Below are 23,911 nucleotides of genomic sequence, written 5' to 3' on the forward strand. Positions count from 1 at the left end.
GAGCCCGGGCGAAAACCATCCGCCACCTTATCCCAACCCCCCCAGCCCCCAGTCTGGATATGCTGCTCTCCCGCCACCGCTCCCCGCTGGGTCGCAATGGACTTTAGTTTGTCTGTTGCATAATAAAAGCGAGAGAAGATGTCCTTGACGCCAGCCCGCACGGAGCCGAATTCAGCATGACGGCTGCACAGGAGACCGAAGACTCGATGGCGAAACTTACACCTGACTGAACCCACCAGAGTTGACGCGTCTTTTTTTTTCTTTTTCTTTTTGTGTTGCTGCCAGTACAATAAGCTCTTAGAGTTTCTTCTCACTACCATGGGGATAAGGCACCTCCTGCTGCTGCTCATATACCTGGACCCGCTGAGCGTGCTGGGCGCCGCTACGGGCGGCGGTAAGAAAGCCAAGCAGCCGTCCAAGAAGATCCCCAAAGCCACCGCGGTCCCGTCGGCCGTCCCGCCGCCGAAGACCCCGCCGCCGCCGCCCGTCAGCAACCACGACACCTGCCTGGGCTACTACGACGTGAGCGGGCAGTATGACAAGATGTTCGAGTGCAACAACACGGACCACCGCTACTGCTGCGGAACGTGCTACCTGCGCTTCTGCTGCGAGTACAAGAAAGACCGGCTGGATCAGAAAGCCTGCAAGAACTACCACACGCCGGTGTGGGTGCAGACGGCCGCCCCGTCCCCAGTCCCGACCGGGGAAACGTACGATCTGAGCATGGATCAGACCAACACGGCGGTCTACATCACCTGTGGGATCATAGCCTTCATCATAGTGGTGGGGGTGTCCGTCAAAGTTGCTTATGACAAAGCCACAGAGCCGCCTCAAGAGATGAACATACACAGGTGAGTGGGTGGAGGCTTGAATACCTGAGTTGATAAATAGGCCTATTATTCTATTCAGTATGTTCTCATTGCACCATCACGTGTAGATAAGGACCAATCAGGCAGACCCTCCTGCAGGCAGGGTTCAAAGGTCAAGCCTGAACAGTAGTGCAGGGATGTTCAGTGGAGGCTACCAAAACATATAACTTAATATATTTCTATTTGAAGTTGAGGTCGGGGAGTTTTTCCTCAGTATCAGATATAATGAGGTGAAAATCAGGCTGACAGTGTGTTTGAATTAATTAACAGATCGTTATCTAATGGAACCTCAGATCAGATTCTATTAGATTTGCACCAGATGTTTAATTCAAACGGATGAAACGAAATGATGATGGAGGAGTTGAAAGAGAGAGAACTGTACTACAGTGACTGTGGATGGCTGGTGTTCATGGAGCCCAAGTGTGTGTGTGTGTGTGTGTGTGTGTGTGTGTGTGTGTGTGTGTGTGTGTGTGTGTGTGTGTACATCTGTTGTGTGTGGGAGTGAGCAGGACTGGTGCCAGGCGTTTACACTGGATGTTTGTTCATTTATATTCATCACAAGATCTCTGTTTTTTTTCCTCCATTAGCTGAAATAATAATAATGATAATAATAAAGGTGTCTGTTACATTTGAATCTGATCACAGTGAAAGTTCAAGTAGCCAGGCTGTCAAAAAATTATCCTAACCCTTCCCCAACCCCACCCACTCACGGATGTCTGGTGCGTGGAGGTGGGGGGGTTTCACAGGACACCGTCTCACCTCCACAGCTGGCTCCTGTTTCCTCCCGGGGGCCGCAGTATGAGCCTGATCATACATGAGTGGACCACATGTTGTAAGGCTGCTCCCGCATCGGTGAACAAACGCTGACACACATTATTGCCTTAAGATTGAATAGGTTTTTTTTTTTTTTTATTGGATGCATTATTCAACACTTGAGCAATCCTAAAGACTGTGAATAATGGATAGTGTTAACATTGGGACTGTATCAAGGTCATGTGACATGCATGCACCGCTGCACATTCAATAAGGAACAGTGCAGAGGAGGGGTGAGGCTAAAATATTAATTTAAAAGCAAAGGTTACGCCAGTGATACATTTGTCATACAAAAGCTTTGAGCTGCTACGGCGCCGCAGAAGTAATTTGATTTCCTTCTTTTTTCTAAAGCTCTGCCAGAAAAAGCAAACAAACACTTTTTGAACTTTCTTTCATCGTGATTGCTTCTCCCTCTCCTCCGCTCTCTCTCCCCCCCTCGAGGGCTCCATCCTTCCATATGCACCTGGTGCGGTCTGAAAAACATTCAAATTCAACCCAATTAGACGAGATACTCGCACATCCAGCGTTTGTTTCTCCTGCAAAATGAACATTCGTCATGTTCCCAGCCGTAAAAGGCAGAGGATGAAACAGAGCGGCCCCCGAATTACCCATGATAGCACGACACTGTCTGAACAATTAGCAGCCATTCGGCGTTGCAGAAAACAGACGCACCATCGCTCTGTTTTTCCTGCAGTTCAGCTGCACTCACTGAGAAAAAAACTACACAAGATGGAAAAAAAACACATGTCTCTTGTTCAAGTATTAACGCTTGTTCTTTGTTTGTGTTTCCAGGGCCCTTGCAGACATCCTGAGGCAGCAGGGGCCCATCCCTATATCTCAGTACGACTGTGAGAATTTCGCAGCAATGAACGGCTCACCCAAAGACAACACGCCTGTCAGAACCTCATCCAAGAACCACTACACCCCTGTTCACACCTCCAAATCTAACCACGGTAAGAGCCCTTCTGTTTCTGCGCTGCACTCAGATCCAACGCTTCACAAAGCATCTATGAGTTTATGTGTCACGACTTTTGGTCAAATATAGCTCAGAGGCAGATTTCAGCAGTTTAACCCCGTAGCCCACGTCTATCTATCTGCGACTGTGAGATGCATCTGCGATACACGTTCATTATTTCTGTGCAGAGGTGTTTCTAGACACTCCGGAGGCCTCGGGCAAAAGGCACCTTGGAGGGCCCCCCCATGGCCTATTGCCATAATCTCTACAGTCATAGCAGTAGGTTCATTACCTATAATTGTCGGTGCAAGCCGTTTTTAGATCGGCGGGGCAGAGACGTGACCTCTGCACGGCACGCGGAACTTTCGCGTTTCCCTCATCAAATACACAATCCAACAACTCCAAAACGCACCAAGTTGTTATCTGCACATTCACCACGCTATGACGTTACGAGGCGCAGTTGTTATCGAGGCAAATGCAAAGCCGGCACTACATTCCAGACACGGCTGCTCGGCGGAGTGATTTCAAAAGTTGTAGTAAAAGTAGTTCTGAGTATTTGTTTCATGTGTCGTAATGTTACATAATTATACGTTATTATCTCATAGCGTGGTGAATGTGCAGGTCACAACTTGTCCACGGGAGCATTTTCGAGTTGTTGGATTGTGTATTTAGTTTCACGAGGGAAACGTGAAAATACCGTGCGCCTCCGTTTCGTTAGCTGAGCAGCTCGTGTCTCTGCCCCGCCGAAGCTTGAACCGACAATTAAAGGTAATGAACCTACTGCTAAGACTATAGGGATTATGGTGATAGGCGAATTTGCCAAAATATTGAAATATCCCTTCAACTGATAATGAATCCAAAAATCCAAAACCAGTGATGATTCGTTTTTTTCTTGTTTTTTTTGCACAATGTCCTGTGTGCACAGCCATTGGCAACATCATGTTGTCATTGATATGGACCAATGTCAGACGTCCCTCGGTTGCACGCCTGTTGCAACGCCTCTTGTTTCTGTGTGAAGTTATAGAGCAGCCCCCCCCCCCCCCCCCAAAAAAGGGAAAAAAACACCCACTGCGTTTGCTCTTTCAGCAACGTAATCCACGATGTTAACATCCAGTAATCATCAGATTTGAGCGAGAGAGTGCGGGGAGGAGAGCAGCAGAGAAAAAGAGGGGCCTGCTAGCGGAGATAATTACAGGCTGGCAAGGTAGCACAGCCCCACAGCCTCTGACAGGCTGGAAGTGATGACCCCTCAGTCAGTCAGCGGGCGAATCAGACGCAGGCAACGCAACGGTGTGATTTAACTCCGCAATCCAGGAGAACAGACAAGGGGGGGGTGTAAATTGGTATCAGGGGCTTAAAAAAAACATGCAGGAACAACAAGGAGTCTGGAGGACGTCAGTCAGCACCGGCGGCTTCCCAAGGCAAAGCAGGTGTTATCAGATTGAGAGAGACAAAGTCACTTGGGGGAGAGGAACACAGATGGAAAATAATGAGATATTTAAAACACAAAGTAGTCGCTGAGATGGAAAGAAAAGCTGAAAGACGTGTCGTCTCACTGAGCAGGGTATTAATACAGAAACAAACCGGGGGTGTTAATTCTATGGACGGTAACGCATCAGTATGATGATGTGTGTTTGTGTGTGTGTCATCTGCCATTAACACTGGAAAATATATATTTTTTATATTGGTAAATAATTGATCATCACCTCCACCCTCAACCTACACTCATGGGTATAAAAGTCACATTCCTGGAACCTCGTTTCCATTGACAGTCAGGGATCAACCAATCAGAGCCACGGGAGCTGTGACATGAACAAACTGCTTTACTGCTATTAGAGATAATGTGACACCCAATTTGATTATGGTGATAATGGATTTAACAGACACGTTCACAACAGCAGTGGCCGTCTTGGTTGTTAATGCATTACAGCCTCAGTGGTGTCAGTCATCAACCCATCCCATATTAGAAATTTAGATTCAGTTTATTATAAGTCATAACAAACATGAAGTCAATGTGCTTGACAAGGTCATGACATCACTTGGCAACAGGGAGGAGAAAACAGGAAGAAAGCTCCAGCAGAAGGAGGTGGGAGGGGGGAGGGGCCGCCTGCCTCAAGCTGGGTTGAGAGATAAATGGCCGTGATTGGGCCGACCATGCCCCAGACATATGGAAATAAGTCTCATCATTCAGTTCTTCTTTATTCAGTCTCATGGCCCTGCGTTGTCTGCGATGTGGTGACGCATTTTAAGCCTGGAGACCAGACTCATGAAAAGTTGGTCTTCATCTTCTCATTTGGAGAAGAGGCATCACATGTTCTGGGTGAGGAACATGTGATCTGTTCAGAGAGCCATGTTATTCTGTCTTCATATTATTCTGTCATGTTCCTGACCTCCAGCCTGTTTTTCTCCTACGCTCTGGAAAAATTTCAGAGTGAAGTACCTGCATGTAGGCACTGGTCTAATGAAACCTGATTGGTGGATCTGGTCTACCTCGCTCTCACTGCAGTCAGGCTCACCGTCCTCACTGTGCATTTAAACAGTGGCAGCACGAGCAGATAGACGGTAGTTTATCATGACTGTACATTGAAAAGCAGATTCATTCATTCATTTATTCATTCATTCAGTTGACAGGTTATAGGGATGTAACTGTACTTGAAAATGAAATAGGATTTCAGCCAATTCCTCTCAGTCCATGAATGAGAAAGTATAAGATGTAAATATTTAAATATCTATAAATTAGGACTCATAGATGTGTAGCAACACGCAAAAGTCTCTGAAGGTCAAACATCCCAGCTGCTGATACCTGTTGTTCTCACAGCTGAGTTGCATCCTCATCTTGAATTAATAAAAGAGACTGTGCATACTTCTATATACATCCGTCTAAAGAGTTGCTGGGAAGATCCAGTCACTGCATCAGTCGGTCACTCTCCGTTCATGCAGTGGGGGGGTGGGGTGGGGCTGGTATGCAGCTGCACGTGGCACACTGCCTTCAGTTTGACCTTGCATGCGTTTCTACCCAGCAAAGGTCGGGCATGACTTTATCCGTCTCTCTGTCGCTCTCTGCTTGACTGCGGCTGTTTTGCCTGTTTGCACACAATCGCTTGCAAAGACAGAGAGCCAGACTCGCGCCTGCTCAGTTCGGTCCTTCCCCCCCTCCCCGCCGGGCCCCCAGCTCTCCAACCCCACACCCTCTTCATCAGGGACTTACAGCGGTCCTGATGGGGTTGGACATGAAAGGCAGTGACAGCCCGGGCGAAAGCGTGGTTAATGTGTGCATATAAATTGGGAGCTGTGTGACGCTTGTGGAGAGGGAGCCCACTCGCTCTCACTGAAAAAAAAAAGAAAAAAATGCATATTCATGTGCGCCTAAATGGGCATTTGGCACAGAGCGGGGAGGCAGGGCTCTTATGGAGAGGCTCCTCAGTTGGAGATGCTGCCGAGGACTTCGCTCTTCACTTCCACAGGTTTTGAGACACTTTGAAAAATCAGGTGGAGAGACCTCCATAAAGCAAGTGGCTAAAGGACACTATCAACCCGCGTCAAGAGCAGGAATAACATCAATTTCTCCTTTGATCCTCAGCCCCGTCGCCCTCGGAGCTAATCACTTCCTCTCTGACGTCCTCTGTCTCCTCTGAGCTTTTGTTTAGCCTCCGTTCTAATAACATGCTGATTTTTTTTTTTTCACATTTTGCAGGCTTTGTGTGCTGACATTGTACCCGCCTGCACTTTACAGTCATCTTCCTACCCAAAAAAAAGAAAAAGAAAAAAAAAAAAAAAAGAGCAGGGCCTAAAGCAGAAACAGTACAGGCAGCATAATATGATACCAGCGTGAGAGCTTCTATTTTTATTCACATCCACTCTACATTGTTGTGGGGGCTCAGATCCTTTTCAGTCGGGGTGTAAACACAGAGCACCCCACAGCCACAACAGGGAGCACTCTGTGGGGAGGAGGAGGAGGGGAGGGGGGGCTTTAACAGGAGTTCACTGTTGGTTAAAGTAAACAATAACTACTTCTCAGAATAATGGAGTTTGGCCCTCAGCTCTCCTTAAGATGGGAATGATTTATTTACCGCGGGCTAAGATTTGCCTGAAAAGTTGTTGCTTGGTTTCTTTCTCTGACATCTCCTTAATGCAACCGGATGATGAAAACAGAGTTTCCAGGTGGCGCGGCAGAGGGGCGGAGGGGCGGCTGCTTTTCTTTTTAACTCGCTTTTATACAACAGAAAAACCAGAGGGGGGAACAAAACAATTACTCCCATGGAAAACAAAGAACGGGCAAATTGGATTATGAGTTATACAGAGGCTGCGTTTACTGCACCAGAAAAAAAAAGAAAAAAAAATTAGAGTGGGAAACGACGGCGGCATCGGAGAAGCGCGCTCATGTGGAAGTTGGAGAGCCTTCAGCTTCTATACAGCCAGTGTCTGAGATCCGATTGCGGCTCTCCGGGGATCTGAGCAGTCGGTTATGAGTCAGTGGCAGATAAGCAGCCCTCCTGAGCTTAAAGGTCAGCTGCTGTGGACAATTAGAGGTTGTGATGATAGAATAACATTTCCAGGTATTTAGCGGCTTTGACATGACCTTCAGATATTTTTAAATGTGTGCGTGTGTGTGTGGCGTGTGTAGCGTGCTATCCCCAAGAGCTGCTCCAACAACAGGTCGTGCCTAAATATGAAAACATTGATTTAATTACTCTAATTATTCACCGAATATTCACTGAGCCCTCCCACGGCTACCACATTAAACACCCCCCACCCCTCCACCCTCCTGCCTCCAGTTAATTCTTAACGCGTGCGGTTAACGTCTCCACGGTGACCCCACTGGCTCCCCATTGGCCAGATAATCACCCCCCACCCCCACCCCCACCACCACCACCATGTTAAAAAACAACATTCCTATGCTGACTGCGTCAACATGTTTAATAGAAGCTTCCTCCTGTGTTAAAGCTCAGCATCTAGGAGACCCTGGCTAATTGTCTCCTGCCCTAGATCTCATTATTGCCCCTTATTATGCAGCCGGACCTTTGCCCCCTCCACCCCGCTAAGCCCCCGCCCCCCTGAGTGTACAAGTGTATGTGTGTGTGTGGAGGATTCAGGCGAAGAGGTGGAGATCTATCAGCGTCAACTGGTGTGGATCGGGATACTGCACTGCACCATTAGTTTCATGAGTGGGTAGGGGCCGGGGGTTAAGAGACAGGGGACATGTATTTGGCAGGACGGCATTTAAAAAAATCTTTTTTTTTTTCATTTCATCAGAAGACCGAGAAGACGCAAGACAAAGATAAGACGATACGCGAAAGCCAGCGGCTCCAGCTGAACGACGTTATCGCGGCGGCGCGCGCGGCTCCATGTCCACTCCAGCAGATCGGCATCTGATAACGCTATAAAATCAGTATAGCATGTAAATTACCTCCGCCTGACTGTGTTAAAGCTTAATCGACCTTGGAGTCAGATAACCTCCCCGATGCCAGCCACACAGCAGCACATCCAGATCGGTTGGAGATATAATTATCTTATTATTCACATTTTTCCACTCCTCTAGCTAATTCAGAGGTGTAGGTGTCCAGCGAAGAAGTCTGATTAAAAAAAAAAAAGTATTACCATATGAATTCTCAGCGCCGTTGCACGCTCATCCTCTGTGGCACATTGTTGAGGTGAAAGTCACGAATTTCTTTATATCAAGGACGATAAATTCATAATGTGTAGCCTTCCCCCTGCAGGCTCCTCTTCACGCTACCTCACCTTAATGAGCTGGGAATGGGAGCAGGAGGAAGAGGAGGGGGAGGGGGAGGGGGGCTGCTTTTGAAGGGTCTTTCAGATTCAGAGGTTGTCGCAGTGGGTCGTGGAGAGGCCTACCAATGACACAGGTGACAAAGGAAGACGACAACAGCTCACGCGCGGGTGTGACACTCCCACAATTGCTGGGTATGATAGAGGGGGCAAATAACCCCTGGAAGATGTTGTTTTTTTTTCCATCTGCAGCCATGAAAGCAGCGCAGCAGACAGAGGTGTGATTGAGTTCAGAGTGCATCGGCGTGTCGGTGCCGGAAACATATTATTGCTTTTCTTTCTGAGGATCATCACGCCATGTTTTCTCTCACCATTTCCACCATTTCCACCTCCATCGGTCCCTCTGGGGGGGCAGGGGAGGGGAACTGTTTGACATCGTGGTGATGGAGCCACTGAGAACATGATGGAAAAGTCCAAATACTGTTTTCTAATCTTAAAGAGCTTTTTAATATAAACTTTTTTTCATATTAAAGATTCCCAGAGATTCAGGCTTGAGACAACTTCACTGTGACTCCATCAATCAGAGCTGAGGATCCATTGATGAGCTGATGATGGAGTTGACAGAAAGATAATCAGTAATATTTTAATGATAGCCCTGATGTTGTCCAGTTATGGCCTAATATACATATCATAAAGGGGAACAAATATTTTACAGCATCAGTAGCATAAGACTTATCTGTTTGAACTGATATAGTTTTTTTAAATTTAAACTTTCTTGCCTCTTTGCAACTTTTTACTGAACACAGTCAGAAACAGAACAGTCAAAACGTATTCACTATATGTAGGCACTGGTCTACTAAATATGACAAGATAGATAGATTACTTTATTAATCCCTGAGGGGAATTTTAAAATGTCATACTGTAGCAGCTGAGTGAAATACATGGCACAACGACCAAGAACATAAATTACAAGCACAGCATTGCTAGTAGTTGGTAAAAAAAGACATGATAAATATGTAGACAAAAGTGCGTAGTGACCGATGTTGTTCTGGTCTGCCCTGAGTGGGTTTCTAACTTGGGTCTCCCGCACCGTGGGCGACGATGCTAACCGTTTCGCCAAGAGGTCAATAACCACTTGGCAAGTGGATTAGCATGTCTTTTATGGGTGAGTGAGTTTAACTTCAGTACCGTTAACCGCCACAACAAACGGAGAAGAAAAATAAGGCACCCTGAATATATTACATCCCTTTGTTTCCTATGGGTCTTAATAATCTCAACTCTTGTCAGATACTGTAGCTTCACTTAAGCTTTTCTTCTCGTTTCTTCAGAGAATTAACTGGCCTGGTTTTCACCATTAAGACACACATGTGGGATAAAAAAGATGAAATCTCTGGTCTGGACAGAACATTTCAGCACATTTCAAATGGCAGTTTGAGGAACTTTAATAGGATCTGAGACCTGTCACAAAAAATCTCAGCTGCAGCGGATGTCAAGAAATTGCCACAACATGCTGTGTTCATGTTTCCCTTCCCCTTTCGACTACAGCACAGGAAATAAAGAAATAAGATTCAGCGACATGGACACACGCTCAGAGTGTGTTCATGTATCAGCAGCAGGTGAAAACCATGAATACATGAGGTGCAGCTCCCGGCAGGTGCAGGGTCCTGACAGACATCCATACACCATACACCACACAACGCACCGCTCAGCCGTCCTGAACCACTGCAGGGGGAACCTCCTCAAGTCAAGTCAAATTCTGTTCATACAGCCAAATATGACAAGTCACACATTTGCCCTTGAATTAGACACAGAATAAAGCTGGAAGATCAACAGAGGAAAGACACACATACCACAGATTGTCATTTTACAGTCATGATGTCCACAGGGCCACGTAGACTAAAAGATTATTGGTAATTGTTAAAATAATTAATTAAAGAAAATAATTGAGGATATTGTGAATCAATTACAAACTCGCTTTTCAAAGTTACGTCATAGAAGATATGACCATAACTACAGTATGAGCTGAAATAGAAAACGATCCGAACAAGAATCTGTTTTGAAGAGAAACTGCTGTCACTGATCGTCTCCAAGCCGCTGGTCTGTGACAGAGCACTTACAAATGAATTGAAACCTTTCTCAGTGTTTCTACATCTCACCACTTTGAGTCTAGAGTCATGGTTGGAGGTACCATTACTTAGGGTCATAGGGCTATGACTATAAACCTGTCACATCTCCAGTGTATGGAGTTAGTGCCTAGTATGGTCCAATATGAGATACAAATGGTTGTTTCTAAAATAGCTGTTTTGATATGGTTGAATTAGAAATAAATATTAGAATTACACATTGCTGACAATCTCAACCAGGACACTCACACACTTTTAATCTGAGTGAAACTTAAATGATATAAAATTAAAACAATCTGACATACCTGTGTCATGTCTTTAAAAGAAAACCCAACCCTAAACAGTGGATCTCCCCAGCCATCAAATACACAATCCAACAACTCCAAAACGCTCTTGTTGACAAGTTGTGACCTGCACATTCACCACGCTATGAGATGCATTTGCCTCGAAACCAACTCTGTCTCGTAACGTTCTGTTATGATATCATAGCGTGGTGAATGTGCAGGTCACAACTTGTCCACCAGAGCGTTTTGGAGTTGTTAGATTGTGTATTTGATGAGTTTGATGAGGGAAACCAAGAAATCTCATGAGCCTCCATAGCGTAGCTCTGAGCAGCTCACGGCTCTGCTCCGCCGTTCTAAAAATAACTTTCACCGACAATTAAAGGTAACAAACCTACTGCTATGACTATAGGGATTATGGCAATGGGCCAATTTGCCAAAATGTTGAACTATCCCTTTAAGCTGAAATGACTCTCATGACATCACTATGACAGCATCTGCCCAGACAGGGCATCTCTACAGTCACAGAAGACTCAACTAGTTCTGGTTTCTTGTTTTAGCTGTGTTGCTAATGCTAAATGCTAAATTGAGCAAGATAACTAACACTGTGTGTACCTGTGTGTGTGTGTGACCAGGTCTCCACTATGGAAAGGAGAGCGTGCGGAGCAGCGGAGGAGCCGACATCCACAACTTCATCTCGTCCGGCTTTGTGACTCTGGGCCGAGGCCATCCCAAAGGTAAAAAGAACCCGTTCTCTCCTTCTTCTTTCTTCTCTCCTCCTTTGTCACACAGGAGATTGAATGAACTCCTCTTATCAGCCGACGCCGCGTTGTTCACCCGCTGAATTCTAAACCCCCGGCCGTGTCACGTCTCAATGCTCCAACACTTGTGATCAACAACCAGACGCAGGCAGAGGTGAAAAGTTTCCAGATTCAATTTCTGTCCTGAACAATTCTCCCGGAGCGCTGCTGATGGCCGGCGCTGACTCCCCAAACATATCCGCAAGACTCGCACACACAAACACAGTCATTAGCTGGGGCCAGAGTTTTCCCATGGGTAATACATTGATTAGTATGCAGCCATGTTGGCCAAGCTCTGGTGATTTATTTCCATCCATTTGGGCTCCACAAATCAGACCTAGTGTGTGTATGTGTGTTTGTGTTTGTGTTACCTTGTGTGGGGGGGGTTGTGAGGCCGCCTCCTTCACAGACGCTGCTTTTGAATGTTCAAGTGAATGTGGGGAAAGCTCACAGTGCTTCTCGCCGGCTGACCCTCCAGTGAAACACAGTGTAAATGTAAAGTGGTTCCAGCGCTGCGTGGTTCCATTGCAGAGACTGCGGAATTTCCTCTTCATTATCCTAATTACAGCAGCTGATGACCTGTCCTTGCTTTAATAAATACTGCTCCGAGTCACTCTCGTGTGTTGCCCGGCTTCCTATCCTGTCTCAACGCGGCGCCGCGGCTTCGCCCTCCAAGCGCGCCGAAGCCGCAGGAGCCTGGAAGCTTCTCTTCGTTCTTATTTCTAATGAGGAACCGTCGTATTTGTTTACATGAAATTAGCTGTTTTTCTCTTCGCTTTTTGCTTCGTTTGTTTTCATCCCCAGAGGAGGTCTCACAATGGCATTTATATGCAGCTAGAAAAAAAAAGAAGAAAAAAAAAACACACTTCTGATGATCTCCACAAGAGATAAGGGAGGGGAGGGGGGGGGGGATTACTAGGTTTTATGAATCCTGATTCTTTTAAATAGATTTTCTCCTCTGTACAAATATCACAGCACCATTTGGGGCTATATATCTGTCACAACAACAGCATGGGGTACGGTTTAGTGTTCGGCATCTGTGCAGTCGAATCTGTTTTTTCTCGCAGCCTTTGATTCCTCTGCTGCAAAAACAACAAATGAAACGTGACAGATTGGGAAGGTCTGCTGATGAGAAAAAAAAAAAAAAGATAGAAAAAGAAGAGGAGCGAAGCATTGCGCAGGGGGCCTGGGTTGTTTAACAGCGCTTCTTCCTCTTCTTCTTCTCCGGCGTATCTGTTGGGCTGTCTTGTGCCCACGGGCAGGTATTACTGCGGTTTGGATCCTAAAATCAATGAAATTCCGGTGTGAAGTTTGGTTCAGATACTGTTGCTGCTTGGGCGTATCTTTAGAGAACAATCACTTCAGGGTGGTGGAGGGAAATGAGCAGTTTAACCGAGCCTCCCCCGCTCTCTTACAAGCACTCTCCATGCGCACAAAAGCAGAATAGTTTCAGCCGCATGATATATCGCTTCTCTCCTTGACTTATTGAAGGATAATAAATCGCTCCTGTCCTCAGTGTTTCTGACAAACACGCGCTCATTTATCTTTCTACCTTAATGATTTACAAACTCACTAAATCACTCCATCCAGCCTCCTGACCCGAGGTTGAATTCATCCAACAACAACAAAAAAAATATGCACGTGGATTTTTTAAAGCGGAGATGATGAAGCTGTGGGGCCGGTCGTGAACCTGCGGTGATGAGATAGAGGCACATTAAGGGGAGTAAACAGTCGGGTTGAATTTAAATCACAGCGAGCTTCGTTATTTTGTTTTTTTCCAAGAGGTTTGCACAGCTTGGTTTGCTCTGGCTGAGAGGAACAATGCTGGGAAATAGCAGCGCAAATAAATATTCACTGGTCAGTCAGTCAGTGGGAAAATACGGTTTCCACACGAATCTGGGAACAGATGTTGTCTTCTTCTGCGTCTCAGCTGCTTTTTTAGTCTATATGAGGCTTTTTTTTTCTTCCTTCACTTAGGAGTCATGATGTCGCCCTCTGGCTTGGATAAACATGGCGCCTGTTACCGTGCTTAATTATACAGACGGGAAGTATGTTCGGCTGTTAATTATATGGCAAGCTGTGTATGTGTGTGTGCGTGTTGTGTGTGTGTGTGTGTGTGTTGCCGTGCAGCCTTTGGGGGAGGACAGGTGAGGTCAGGGGCTGTTGCTGAGCGTCAGAGCAGCTGGATGCTTCACATCTGTGTGGCGGGGTACAAAACAACCCTGTGCCGAATTCCAAACAAGATCAGCCACGAGGCACCGGGGGAGGAGGGGGCTTTTTTGTTGCTTCGCTTACCCCACACACCCCAAAAGCTCGGGCGCAAAACTGAATCCGAACTCGGAGTTACTCTGGTGTCATTTACCTTTTTTGATGCGCAACCTTACCCTCAGCTCCCTCTTCCCCTCACCCGCCCTGAATGAGCCTTTTAGTCACCATGAACTCAACATGAACTTCTTGTAGCTACACCACATTGTTTTTAGCAGCGTCCTGATTCTAGACTAAAACAGGACTTTTATTGTGAAGCAGCTAAGGGAAATGGAGTGTATTCACACAGGGATATGGACGCTTCTCGTGAAGTATTAAGAAACCAAAGCATCATCTGCACAAAACCTTTTGCCGTGTCATACTACGCTATAAAAACCTTTGAGCTTGAGCTGATGTTCACAACTCAGAAGTTTATATGACGTGGGGTTATGATGGTACAGTACTCATACATGATGTCCCTGCAGTAGGTCTGGGTTTGCACGATGGCAGTTTGGAGAAGGAGGCCAGAGCACTGGCAATGTAGAGAAAATCTAACTCCCTCCTAAAGAACAAGTATGGAATATTTTCACCACTTCATCCTGTTTTAAAGGAGACATATTCTGCCCCTTTTCCGAAAATTAAAATAGTTCCCAGGTGTCTTAAAGACATGTCTGTGACATGCTTTGGTCAAAATACCCCAAGGATCAAACATCACAGCTCTTTTCATCCTCTCAAAACAGCCCTGTTCAGAACGGCTGCTTGCCCCACCCCTTCTACCGTTACCAGGTAGGGGTGGTATTATGCAAATTCGAAAACTAGTTACATCATTGGTAGACAACAAAGGGAACAACTCGTAAAACCACATGGATTTCAACCTCAGGAAACTGACATTTACAGATTTTTTTTGTCAATTCTCACATTTTGGGGCTTAAAGGCAAGACAAACACCCAGATATATGTTAAAGAGTCTTCAAAAAGTGATATTTCCATAATATGTCCCCTTTAAAACAACTCCCTCCATTGGCACTACATTTTGCAAACACTGAACATCTGTGTACTTACACTCACTGTGTAATATACTGAGCTACAGATCGGCTGTTTCAGCAATAAAGGACTGTTGTGAATTATTTCCAAGACAAATAGACAGTTTAATATAAGAATCTAGATGAAAGCATATAATTTATGATGTCGTTCTAAAGTTACCTCTGGACATACAGTACTTACGTCATTCCATTTGTTTTTCCAACAAACTGCAGGAGACCACACTATGACAGGTAGCATACAGTACAATGCATAAATAGTATATTGAGTAAATAGTACATAAAGTACTGTGCTTTACAGGTATGAAGCACAACATGACACAGTGGCTGACTGCACTTATGTCACATTCACAGTCCTCATCGTGTTGAATGTGTTTAGAAGCTGCACAGCGTTTCCAGTGAACAACAGCTGCAGCTGATGATGAATTGTTGAGGACGTTCGAGTGAAATAGCTCATTGAAAAAAATAAATGTGAATGTGAAACTGGTTTTACATCTTTATCGCATATGAGACATATGGAAGCCTCGAGATGAAACCCAGATTAATCAAAACCATGTCATATACAAGAGGATTTCTGTTATGAATACTGTATATTCAATAATTAGGGTAACCTATACTATATTAATATCAGAAACACATCACATTTGTATATGGGGATGGATGGATGTGATTTTCATTTTAAGATACTTTTATGCCTTTAATTGACTAATCCCTCGGACTGGGGGACTGACATGCAGAACTGATCGGCACAGTTGGGAATCGAGCCGGTAATCAGCACATTGGGCATTGCCAACATGAACCATTCGACCACCGAACACCTCCGGATGGATGTGACAAAACAGCCTCACATCTGATTTCTGGGCACTTATCATGTGATGAGAACATGTATGAACTGACAAAACATACAAGTGGGTGGCTAGACACTTCCATCAGTCATTTCAAGCTAATGTGTGTGAATGGGTGAATGTGACGTGTAAAGACTAAAGATTAGAGTGCAAATCCATTTAACATATCATATAAATATAATGTCACATGTAAAAGACTGTTGTTGATCTTCTTTGTGCAGTTGTAGCTGTTAGAGAACAGATCATCATCAGGTGATAGGTGTGAACCAGTTACTTTCTGCTGTAGCTGAGCTGAACGATCAAATAGATGGGGAGCAAGAGACACAAATGGACACCGAGACCTCCCCTCCATTCACACCCATCACGGTGTCTCTGTTGTGAACTTCACACCAGCTTATAGAGCGCTGGTGTCTCCTCAGAGGGAGAAGAGCACTGTGACATTTTTCTGTCCCGACAGTCCAACCACCAGCAGTCGAGAGCTTTTCTGTGTTGGAACATTTCATTTTTCGCAATTTCATGACTCCCTCTGAATTCTGCTGCTGCTGTATGGAGTCAGGTGTAGTGTGAGGGTGGGTGGCCATCTGTTCCCTGCATGAGCTCCCTTTGCTCAAAGTCTTAAGTCTGTCTATGCGGTGATGGTTTAGTTTGGGGATTCTGAAAGAATCCTTTATTTTCTCCTTTGCATTTTCTTTTTATGGAAGAATTAACACACCGGTTCTTTGATGTTTTTCAAAATTCCTCCAATTTATTTTGAACTCTCGCCTCCTGTTTTCCCTGAGTGACAATCTTTTAGTAATGCTAAACTTTATTTAGCATGCACAGCTGCTTACCTTGCTCCTGTCCCCTCAGCCATCTGTCTCCGCCTCGCACATTCCCTCTCTCCTGTGCTTTCTGTTGTCCTCTTGTCCAAAATTAGGAGGCAGCGAGGTTGAGGCTTCTGTCAAACTGAGCCAAACTAATGAGGATGCTCACTGATCTGTTGTATGTGTATGTGCTGCTGTCAGATGGGACTGCACTGTTAACACTGCCTTGGGTGTAAAAACTGCAGAACTCAGTTTGAAGCTTCAGAGTCGCCAGTAATTGTATAAAAGTTTTTTTTCTGGACACATAATCTCAAAAGATAGATAAGAGGGAGCGGGCGGCGACCAGGCTTCGCCTTGTTTGCGGGCAGCGGTGATGCAACGCTACACCACATCCTCCTGTAGCCAATCGCAGCTTTATATTAATTGTTCCTGTCACAGAGGAGCTGCGGTGGACTCTCCTGCTCATTCACTGTCACAGACTAAAACTCTGCACTGTAAATCACTGTCAGAGGAGTGTGTTGAGGAGGAGTGTGTGTGTGGGGTTGAGGATCCATCCACCTCCGCTGCTGTATCGGGATTACAACTCCAACACCTTGATTGATTGGACTTTTCCGCTCCAGACAGGAGAGCGGATTGACAGCGAGCATGCAAATTTGATAGCGTATTAAAAAATGCAGCTCGCCAGCTGTTATTGGTTGAATGCGTCCATTTTAATTATTTTTCCATATGTCAGTCTTGTTGATATGAAACGCGGCCAAAGCCACAGCATCCGGAGAAGTGATTACTTCAGACAAAGCCTCCATCCTTGACTTAAGCGCGTGCCATACTTCATTACCTTTTCTAAGCTCCAACTTTTAATTCCGCCCTGCGCGAGGAAGTCAAATTGGTTTTCATGGCGGACAATTATTGTTTTTTTTTATAAATATGATGTGTCTGGAATGGTGGATATGGAGATGCAGCGGCAGAATTAGTTGGAGGAAGAGGGGGTGAGGGGGTTGCTATCGCAGAACTTTTATTTACAGCGCAGTTTCAGCACATTAACGAGTGCAAGAGCCACTAATTGCCGTGCTCCTCGTGTAGCGAGCTGTACAGTACGACGGAGCAGCGCTAAGAGGCCGCTGGGACCGCGGAGGGGGAAGGAGAAAGAATCTAACAAAGCGTACACCGATCATTTAGCTCTGCTGTTACGCACCAACAGCTGTTTGCCTCTAATTTGGCCTCTTTGTTTACCTTTTGTGAGGAGTTTGAGATGACAGGGTATAAAAAGGCCCCTCGCTCTGCATCTCACTTCTTCCCTCTGATTGTGAAACAGTCATCTCCTGTTCCTCCCAATGAATCAGATGCCATGGAACAACAAGCCCACAGGCAGTATCATCATTTCCAGCCCATGTAATCAACACTCCAGGCTGATGAGGCAGAAGATGAAAACATCCGCCCGTGAAAAACCTTCGGTGTTGTTTAAGGTATGCAGGCGGAAAAAAACAAAAAAAAAAACAAGCTCCGACAGGAACTGATTCATACGGAGGCTGTGAATAAGTGCCGACACATCGTCATCGTCATCGCGAAGAAAGGAACGGAAAATTTTATTTCTGATGCAAAAACTCACATTTTCTGGCAAATCAAAGTGTGGAAGTGTCACTCACTTCAACCTTCAGTCAGTCTGCGGGGCTCTGAGTGAGACAATGTGACCTTTCTACACTTCTCTGTACACAACAACATAGGAGAGTGTGGGCAGACGGGGTCATATGACATATGGAGCGAAGCCTGCAAGCTACTTCAGGAAGGAAACTTGCACTGCACTCATGTGACCTGCCTCACTCAATCATACACACTGCCCTGTGTACACTGCCTAGTGTTTCAGCCCCACCTCCAGCCCAGCATCCACCTGCTGGCTGCAGGAGGTTAACATATGAGTTGGGCTTACTTTAAAGGGGACATATTATGGAAATATCACTTTTTGAAGGCTCTTTAACATATATTTGAGTGGTTGGCTTGCCTTCCCACTCCCAAAATGTGAGAATTGACAAAGAAATCTGTACAGACTTTTTTTGTTTTACCTGGTACCAGTAGAAGGGGTGGGGCGGGGCAAGCAGTGGTTCATTTGCATTTAAAGTGACAGACACTGAAACCAGCCCTTCTGAACAGGGCTGTTTTGAGAGGATTAAAAAAGTGTTGTGATGTTTGATCCTTGGGGTATTTTGACTGAAACAGACATGTTTTTAAGACACCTGGGAAATATTTTAATTTTCGGGCAGGGGGCATAATATGTCTCCTTTAAATTGTAAACAGTTATAGTTCCTTGTTCCTTGTTAATTGAGTAACTATTTCATGACTTTTTTATAAAATACTCAAATATGTCAACCCCCTAACCATAATCCCAACCTACTGCTTGAGTCGAGTAATGGCACATTTTTTGATCAGTTATAAGCATTTGAATCGTGAGTTTTCTGACTGAAATGAAGGTTGTTGAACTAGAGTTAGTGCTACAAAGCTGAAGTGCACTGTAATTAGTGCTGACTGTAACCTAACAGTTCATGCTCCCCTCTAACCTTGGCTTGCCTGGTGTACCTGAGGTCACAGTGAGTGATACTGTCTGTTAAAAGTAGAACTTTTTAAGAATGCAAACTAAGTCAATGTATCTTCAGGTCTAATGTGAACACTGATTTCATTTGAATGATGATGGCGTGATCTTTTGTACCAAACAATCATCTGGAGAATATGACCTGTGGGCTGGGGCCATCTCTATGGCAACACAATGCTTAATTTATGGTCTGTTATGACACATTTGACCTTAATGAAAAATATCGCAGCCGCTGTGATTTGAATACACTGCCATTGGCCATAGGTGCTTTTCGTACTGCCAAACAGTATTTTGTGCCAAAGCTTTAATATTTCCACTTTTATTATCTTATTCTTTTCCAGATTTATTATTTTTATGGCACTGACTCACTCTATACAACCTGGATTTATCCATATAGATAAAATCCTTGAGAGGGATATTTATACGTGGCTTTCAAACATCATTTCTTAGATGTATCTTTTTCTCTGTACCTTAATTAAAAACAGGAAGTAAATTCCATGTCAGTCATGCTCTTTTAATGCAGAAGAAGTCTGGCCAACATTTGAAGTCTAACCTCCCATTACTTGGATCATGTGACTGTCATCTAACACGTCTTAACAGTCCTTCAAAAGTCTCCCATAAGAAAACAGGCTTCACATCACTGGCTGCTCTGATACCAAAGATTTCTTTCTTCTTTTCGCTGACAGAACTTCCACTTTAAACACTCTGAAAGCTGGTCCCACTGCAGGGACCAATCTCTGGCCCAAAATCAGTTTTAGAGGGCTGAAAACCCAGCCAGGCTGCTCCGGTCTCGCTCGGAGGGCTCTGTTTGATTGACAGCGCCCTCCTATTGGACGCGGCGTACCTGCCTCATTCAGACCCAATGTTCAGGTTCAGGGGAGGTGGCACGGCTGACCTGCTGGCTAAGCACTATGCAGAATAACCATTAAGAAAGTGTTAATAAGGTCCCAGGGACAGTGGGGGCCGGGGCCATCGCACTCATTAGCAGAGAGAGAGAGAGAGAGAGAGAGAGAGAGAGAGAGAGAGAGAGAGAGATCAAGACCAATTCCTCTTCCATACGATGCAGAGGGCTGATAGGACGTCTCCATCCTGTACCTGCTCTCTGCTGGGGGAAGCTGCTCGACGAGGGGTTAACTGGATGTTGCTGGGTGAAGGAGGACAGTGTTAGTGTTTTATCATTCACTTTGAGCTGCCGCAGCACCAAAGAGGAGCGGGGTAGAGAGCGACTTTCTGAGCCTTTCAGCCACACTCACACTTAACTGCAGTTTTTCCTCTCCCTCATTTACACAGCTCACACAGCGATCCTCCTCCTTGTGTCCTTTTAGCCAAGGACTGAATTAATGATTCTCTTCTTGTTATTGAGAAATTAACACATGCAACAACAACAACAAAAAAACACCTTGTAGCATTTTTTTTTTTTTTAACAGAAAACACCACCGGAGTGCAAATATGTGGAGGTCAGTGAATGACAAGCCGCCCTACCATTCCTGACAAGACTCTCGGGTATCCTGAGGAACAATAGCACTTCCAAGATACACTGCAGTCAATTACAGCGATGTGAGATGCGGGGGCAGACAGAGGAAATGACAGTTGGGAGACAGCTCTCTTATCATTGTCCTTCTGTTGTGGCCACTTTGAAACAAGTGGAGCTATTTGTCTGGCGGCGAGGTATGCTGCAGGGGGGAGAGAAAGGAGGCTTTTATCTCGGAGAGGAACAGGAGAAGGGGAATATGCAAGAAAATGTAGAGCAGACGGAATATCTGAGTGGAGGAGAAGTGAGCGAGCTAAACGAGTGAGGGGATTTGGAGGGTTTGGCAGGTAAAACGGCAGGAGAGGAGATAGAGAGTCCTTGCAGGCAGGTGGCCGGGGACAATGGGCTCGACAAGGCTGCTGTGATGTTTGCTCGGGCACTGTAGCGAACTCTTAATGCGCCGCATCAATCACCGGCGCTGCCCACCACGCGCCGCGGCAACTTTTATCGCCGCTCATTAAAGTAAGTGCAGATATTTTATGCATCAGTTGGAACGCGAGGACTTTTTCATGCTAATTTTCCTCCTTTTAGATTCGTTATTCATCATCTTTGATCAACGGGGTCCCGTACACAAATAAAAGCCGAGCGGAGGCGAGCACGCCCGATGAATCTGGAATCCGCCATGTGCTGAAGCATCACATCTGCAGATTGCCTCCACGGCTTAAGTTTATTCAGCAAGCTCAGGAGTTTCATATTATGTTTAATGAAAGTATAATATGTTAGATTTAATAGGACTTTTCTTTAGAGTCAAATTATACAAGTGGAACGTTAACAAATCTTTACAAGAGCGTATTTATCATCATTTAAAGTTGAGTCTGGAAAGCCGAGTGTCCGTCCTGCTGCTCTTCGCCCCGGGGGAGCAACTCCCTAATGAAAAGAACATTTACCGGCTTTAGATCCACACCTTCACCCTCCTCTTCTGCGAGTCCCTCTCAGATAAGATGACTTAAAATGCCGCGGCCTGCTCGGAAATGGAATGAACTTGTGACCTTTGCCCCAAATACCCTTTCCCTTGCGAAGGAGATGAGAAGAGGCTGGCACGAGCAGTTGAATTGTACTTTGGGTCTGGTCCCAGTCTTTGAATTTTCAAGCTTCTCCTTTTCCCCCCCTTCTTGGTCTTCTTCTTCACATGCACGATGGGAATTGAATCCAATGTTTAGTTTTAATTGATTTTTTATGACTGAGCGTGAGCAGCGAACACCCTCTCTCATTAGAGACATGGGCGCAGATCTGAGAGCTGTTAATCCACTGCTAAAAGGACAGTGTTGAGCCTTTGAATCAAACAGCCTTTTTTTTTTTTTTTCTTTCAAGCCTCGCTGTGTAAAATGCCTCTCAGCCCTGATTACATTTATTAAATTACACAGTGGCGGTTGTTTGGCATTTTGTTTTACTCTGAATACCTCTGACCTGGTAATCAGGCATTGTCGCTCCTCCACCAAACTGGGATCTCCAGTGAAATGTGTTAAGAGCACGACAGCGGAGACGTCGGCGTGCGGACGGTGGTGGGGGGTTACCAAATATTCAGCGAGGGAAGCGGCGGAAAACAGCCGGCCCAAGCTGTTCATCATATCGAGGAGCCTGACATTGAGTATTGACTGTCGCGTCCTTCGGAGCGATTTTGAGTGATAAAACAGCCGTTATAAATAGTCATGCTGTGGGTGCTGTGAGGATACTTCTCCCAGTGTCTCAGATATAGGCCCCGCTCAGGACTGATCTGGGCTCTGCCGCGTTGACCTCAAGCAGCTTTATAGCCACCTCCCTGCAAGGCAAACTCCCGCTCTCATCTGTAATCTATTATTCATAATGAAGAGACAGAGACTGGGAGAGGAAGATAACTTGGTCGCTTTTTTTTTTTTCTTTTTTCCTTTCCTTTCCTTTCCATTCCATTCCATCCACCCCCCCTCTACCCCCTCTACTATTATCCAGAGGCTATTGTGTGGGAAAACAAATGGAATGATTGTCTTTTGTCGTTTGTGAGGAGCGGTGGTGTACTGCTGCTGCTGCTGCTGGTGGTGGTGTGTGTGTGTGTGTGTGTGGGGGGGGGGGGGGGGGGGGGGGGGGGGGTGTTCTGTGCAGAATTTGAATGCTAACCTTGCCATTCAGTGCACACAAGCTACGGCTGCCAGTTGCATTGTGCAAATACTGATGCATGGGAGGGATCAGATTAAAATTTATCAGCTCAGGGTCGGGATCCATCTCCAAATCCATTTCCATCGTATGAAATATTGAAAAGGCAAAAGGGGAATGCGTGTTTCCGAGTTCGGTGTTAATTCGCTCTGTCGTTCTTTCTTGTTTTTCTCATCGATTTGCGGCCAAATGTTAAGAGTTAGTCAGTCAGCTGGGGAGGAGAAGGTGTTTTTTAATGAAGATTCACATTCACTGTTTTAAGTTGAATCTGTCTCTAGCAAGAGTTACCGTTTACAATTACCCTAACCAAAAACCAGCGTTTTCCTTCCCTGAATAGAAAAACATGCCTCACCCCCTCACCCCCTCCTCACCCCTCAGGCCAAGCAGCCCTGGCCTGATTGCAGAGGTGGATGAATGGTTCCTGTTGCTGTGATAATCAGTGATCATTGTCAGTTAACATTAACCTTCGTCTTGTTAGCTTTCTGCTACCATCTCTTGTGTAGGGGTCGGTTTTGACCCGAGTCTTAAATCAGCTGTAAAATACACCAAAATCATCATCCCATTAGTTTCTCACCTCTTGGTTACATTGTTAGGCTCCTTATCCATGAAAAGGTTGGTTTTACACTTATGATTGCAGTTTAAACTCTCATTATTGTTCTTATCGTTATAACAGGGTCAAAACCAACCCTCACAACACATGTCATAATTTTAACCAGAGCATTTTAGAATTTTGTGAAAAAAAGGTTTTATTTTGTTTAAATAGAGGTTCCTGACAAAGTCAAAAAGCCTTGATGCAATAAACACATTTATATGGTACTTTTATGCATTAAAAACTTAAAAACAGGTCAGTGGCGACCCCAACACAAGAGGAAGGTTAAACAATTTACTCATCCGGCGCTCGCAGATGACAAACAATCCTGAATCAGCGCGGTGACGATCCAGGCGGCTGAACTGGGCCGACTGAACCTTTTCATCATCATCTTTGCAGAGTATTTAACAAGTTGCATGCCCCCACCGCTCCGTAAAGCAGGTGGCGTTTCCCGGGGCCGCGGAGACACCAGATCAACACCTTGTCAAGTTTGACTTTTTGGCTCCAATTTGAAAAACCGTGGGAGACGTGAGAGGATCTTGACGTGCTGAGAGGAGCCACTCCTCGAGTACAGGCCGGTCCGC

General features: G+C 45.4%; 1 protein-coding gene across 9 annotated transcripts in view; it reads left to right on the forward strand.

The window, feature by feature from the left end:
• Positions 1-318: 318 nt before the first annotated feature.
• Positions 319-23,911, forward strand: part of LOC311002763 (shisa family member 6) — a gene marked incomplete at both ends in the record, with an annotated part of 65,925 nt that continues 42,332 nt past the window's right edge. For all 9 annotated transcript variants that reach the window (XM_083994249.1, XM_083994243.1, XM_083994244.1 and 6 more), the window contains 3 exons: positions 319-851; positions 2,475-2,635; positions 11,404-11,505. In XM_083994249.1, coding sequence (XP_083850375.1) covers positions 319-851; positions 2,475-2,635; positions 11,404-11,505 — 796 coding nt within the window. The remainder of the gene's footprint in view (positions 852-2,474; positions 2,636-11,403; positions 11,506-23,911) is intronic.

This window comes from Trachurus trachurus (genome assembly GCF_905171665.1).
Source record: "Trachurus trachurus genome assembly, chromosome: 19".
NCBI lineage: Eukaryota > Metazoa > Chordata > Actinopteri > Carangiformes > Carangidae > Trachurus > Trachurus trachurus.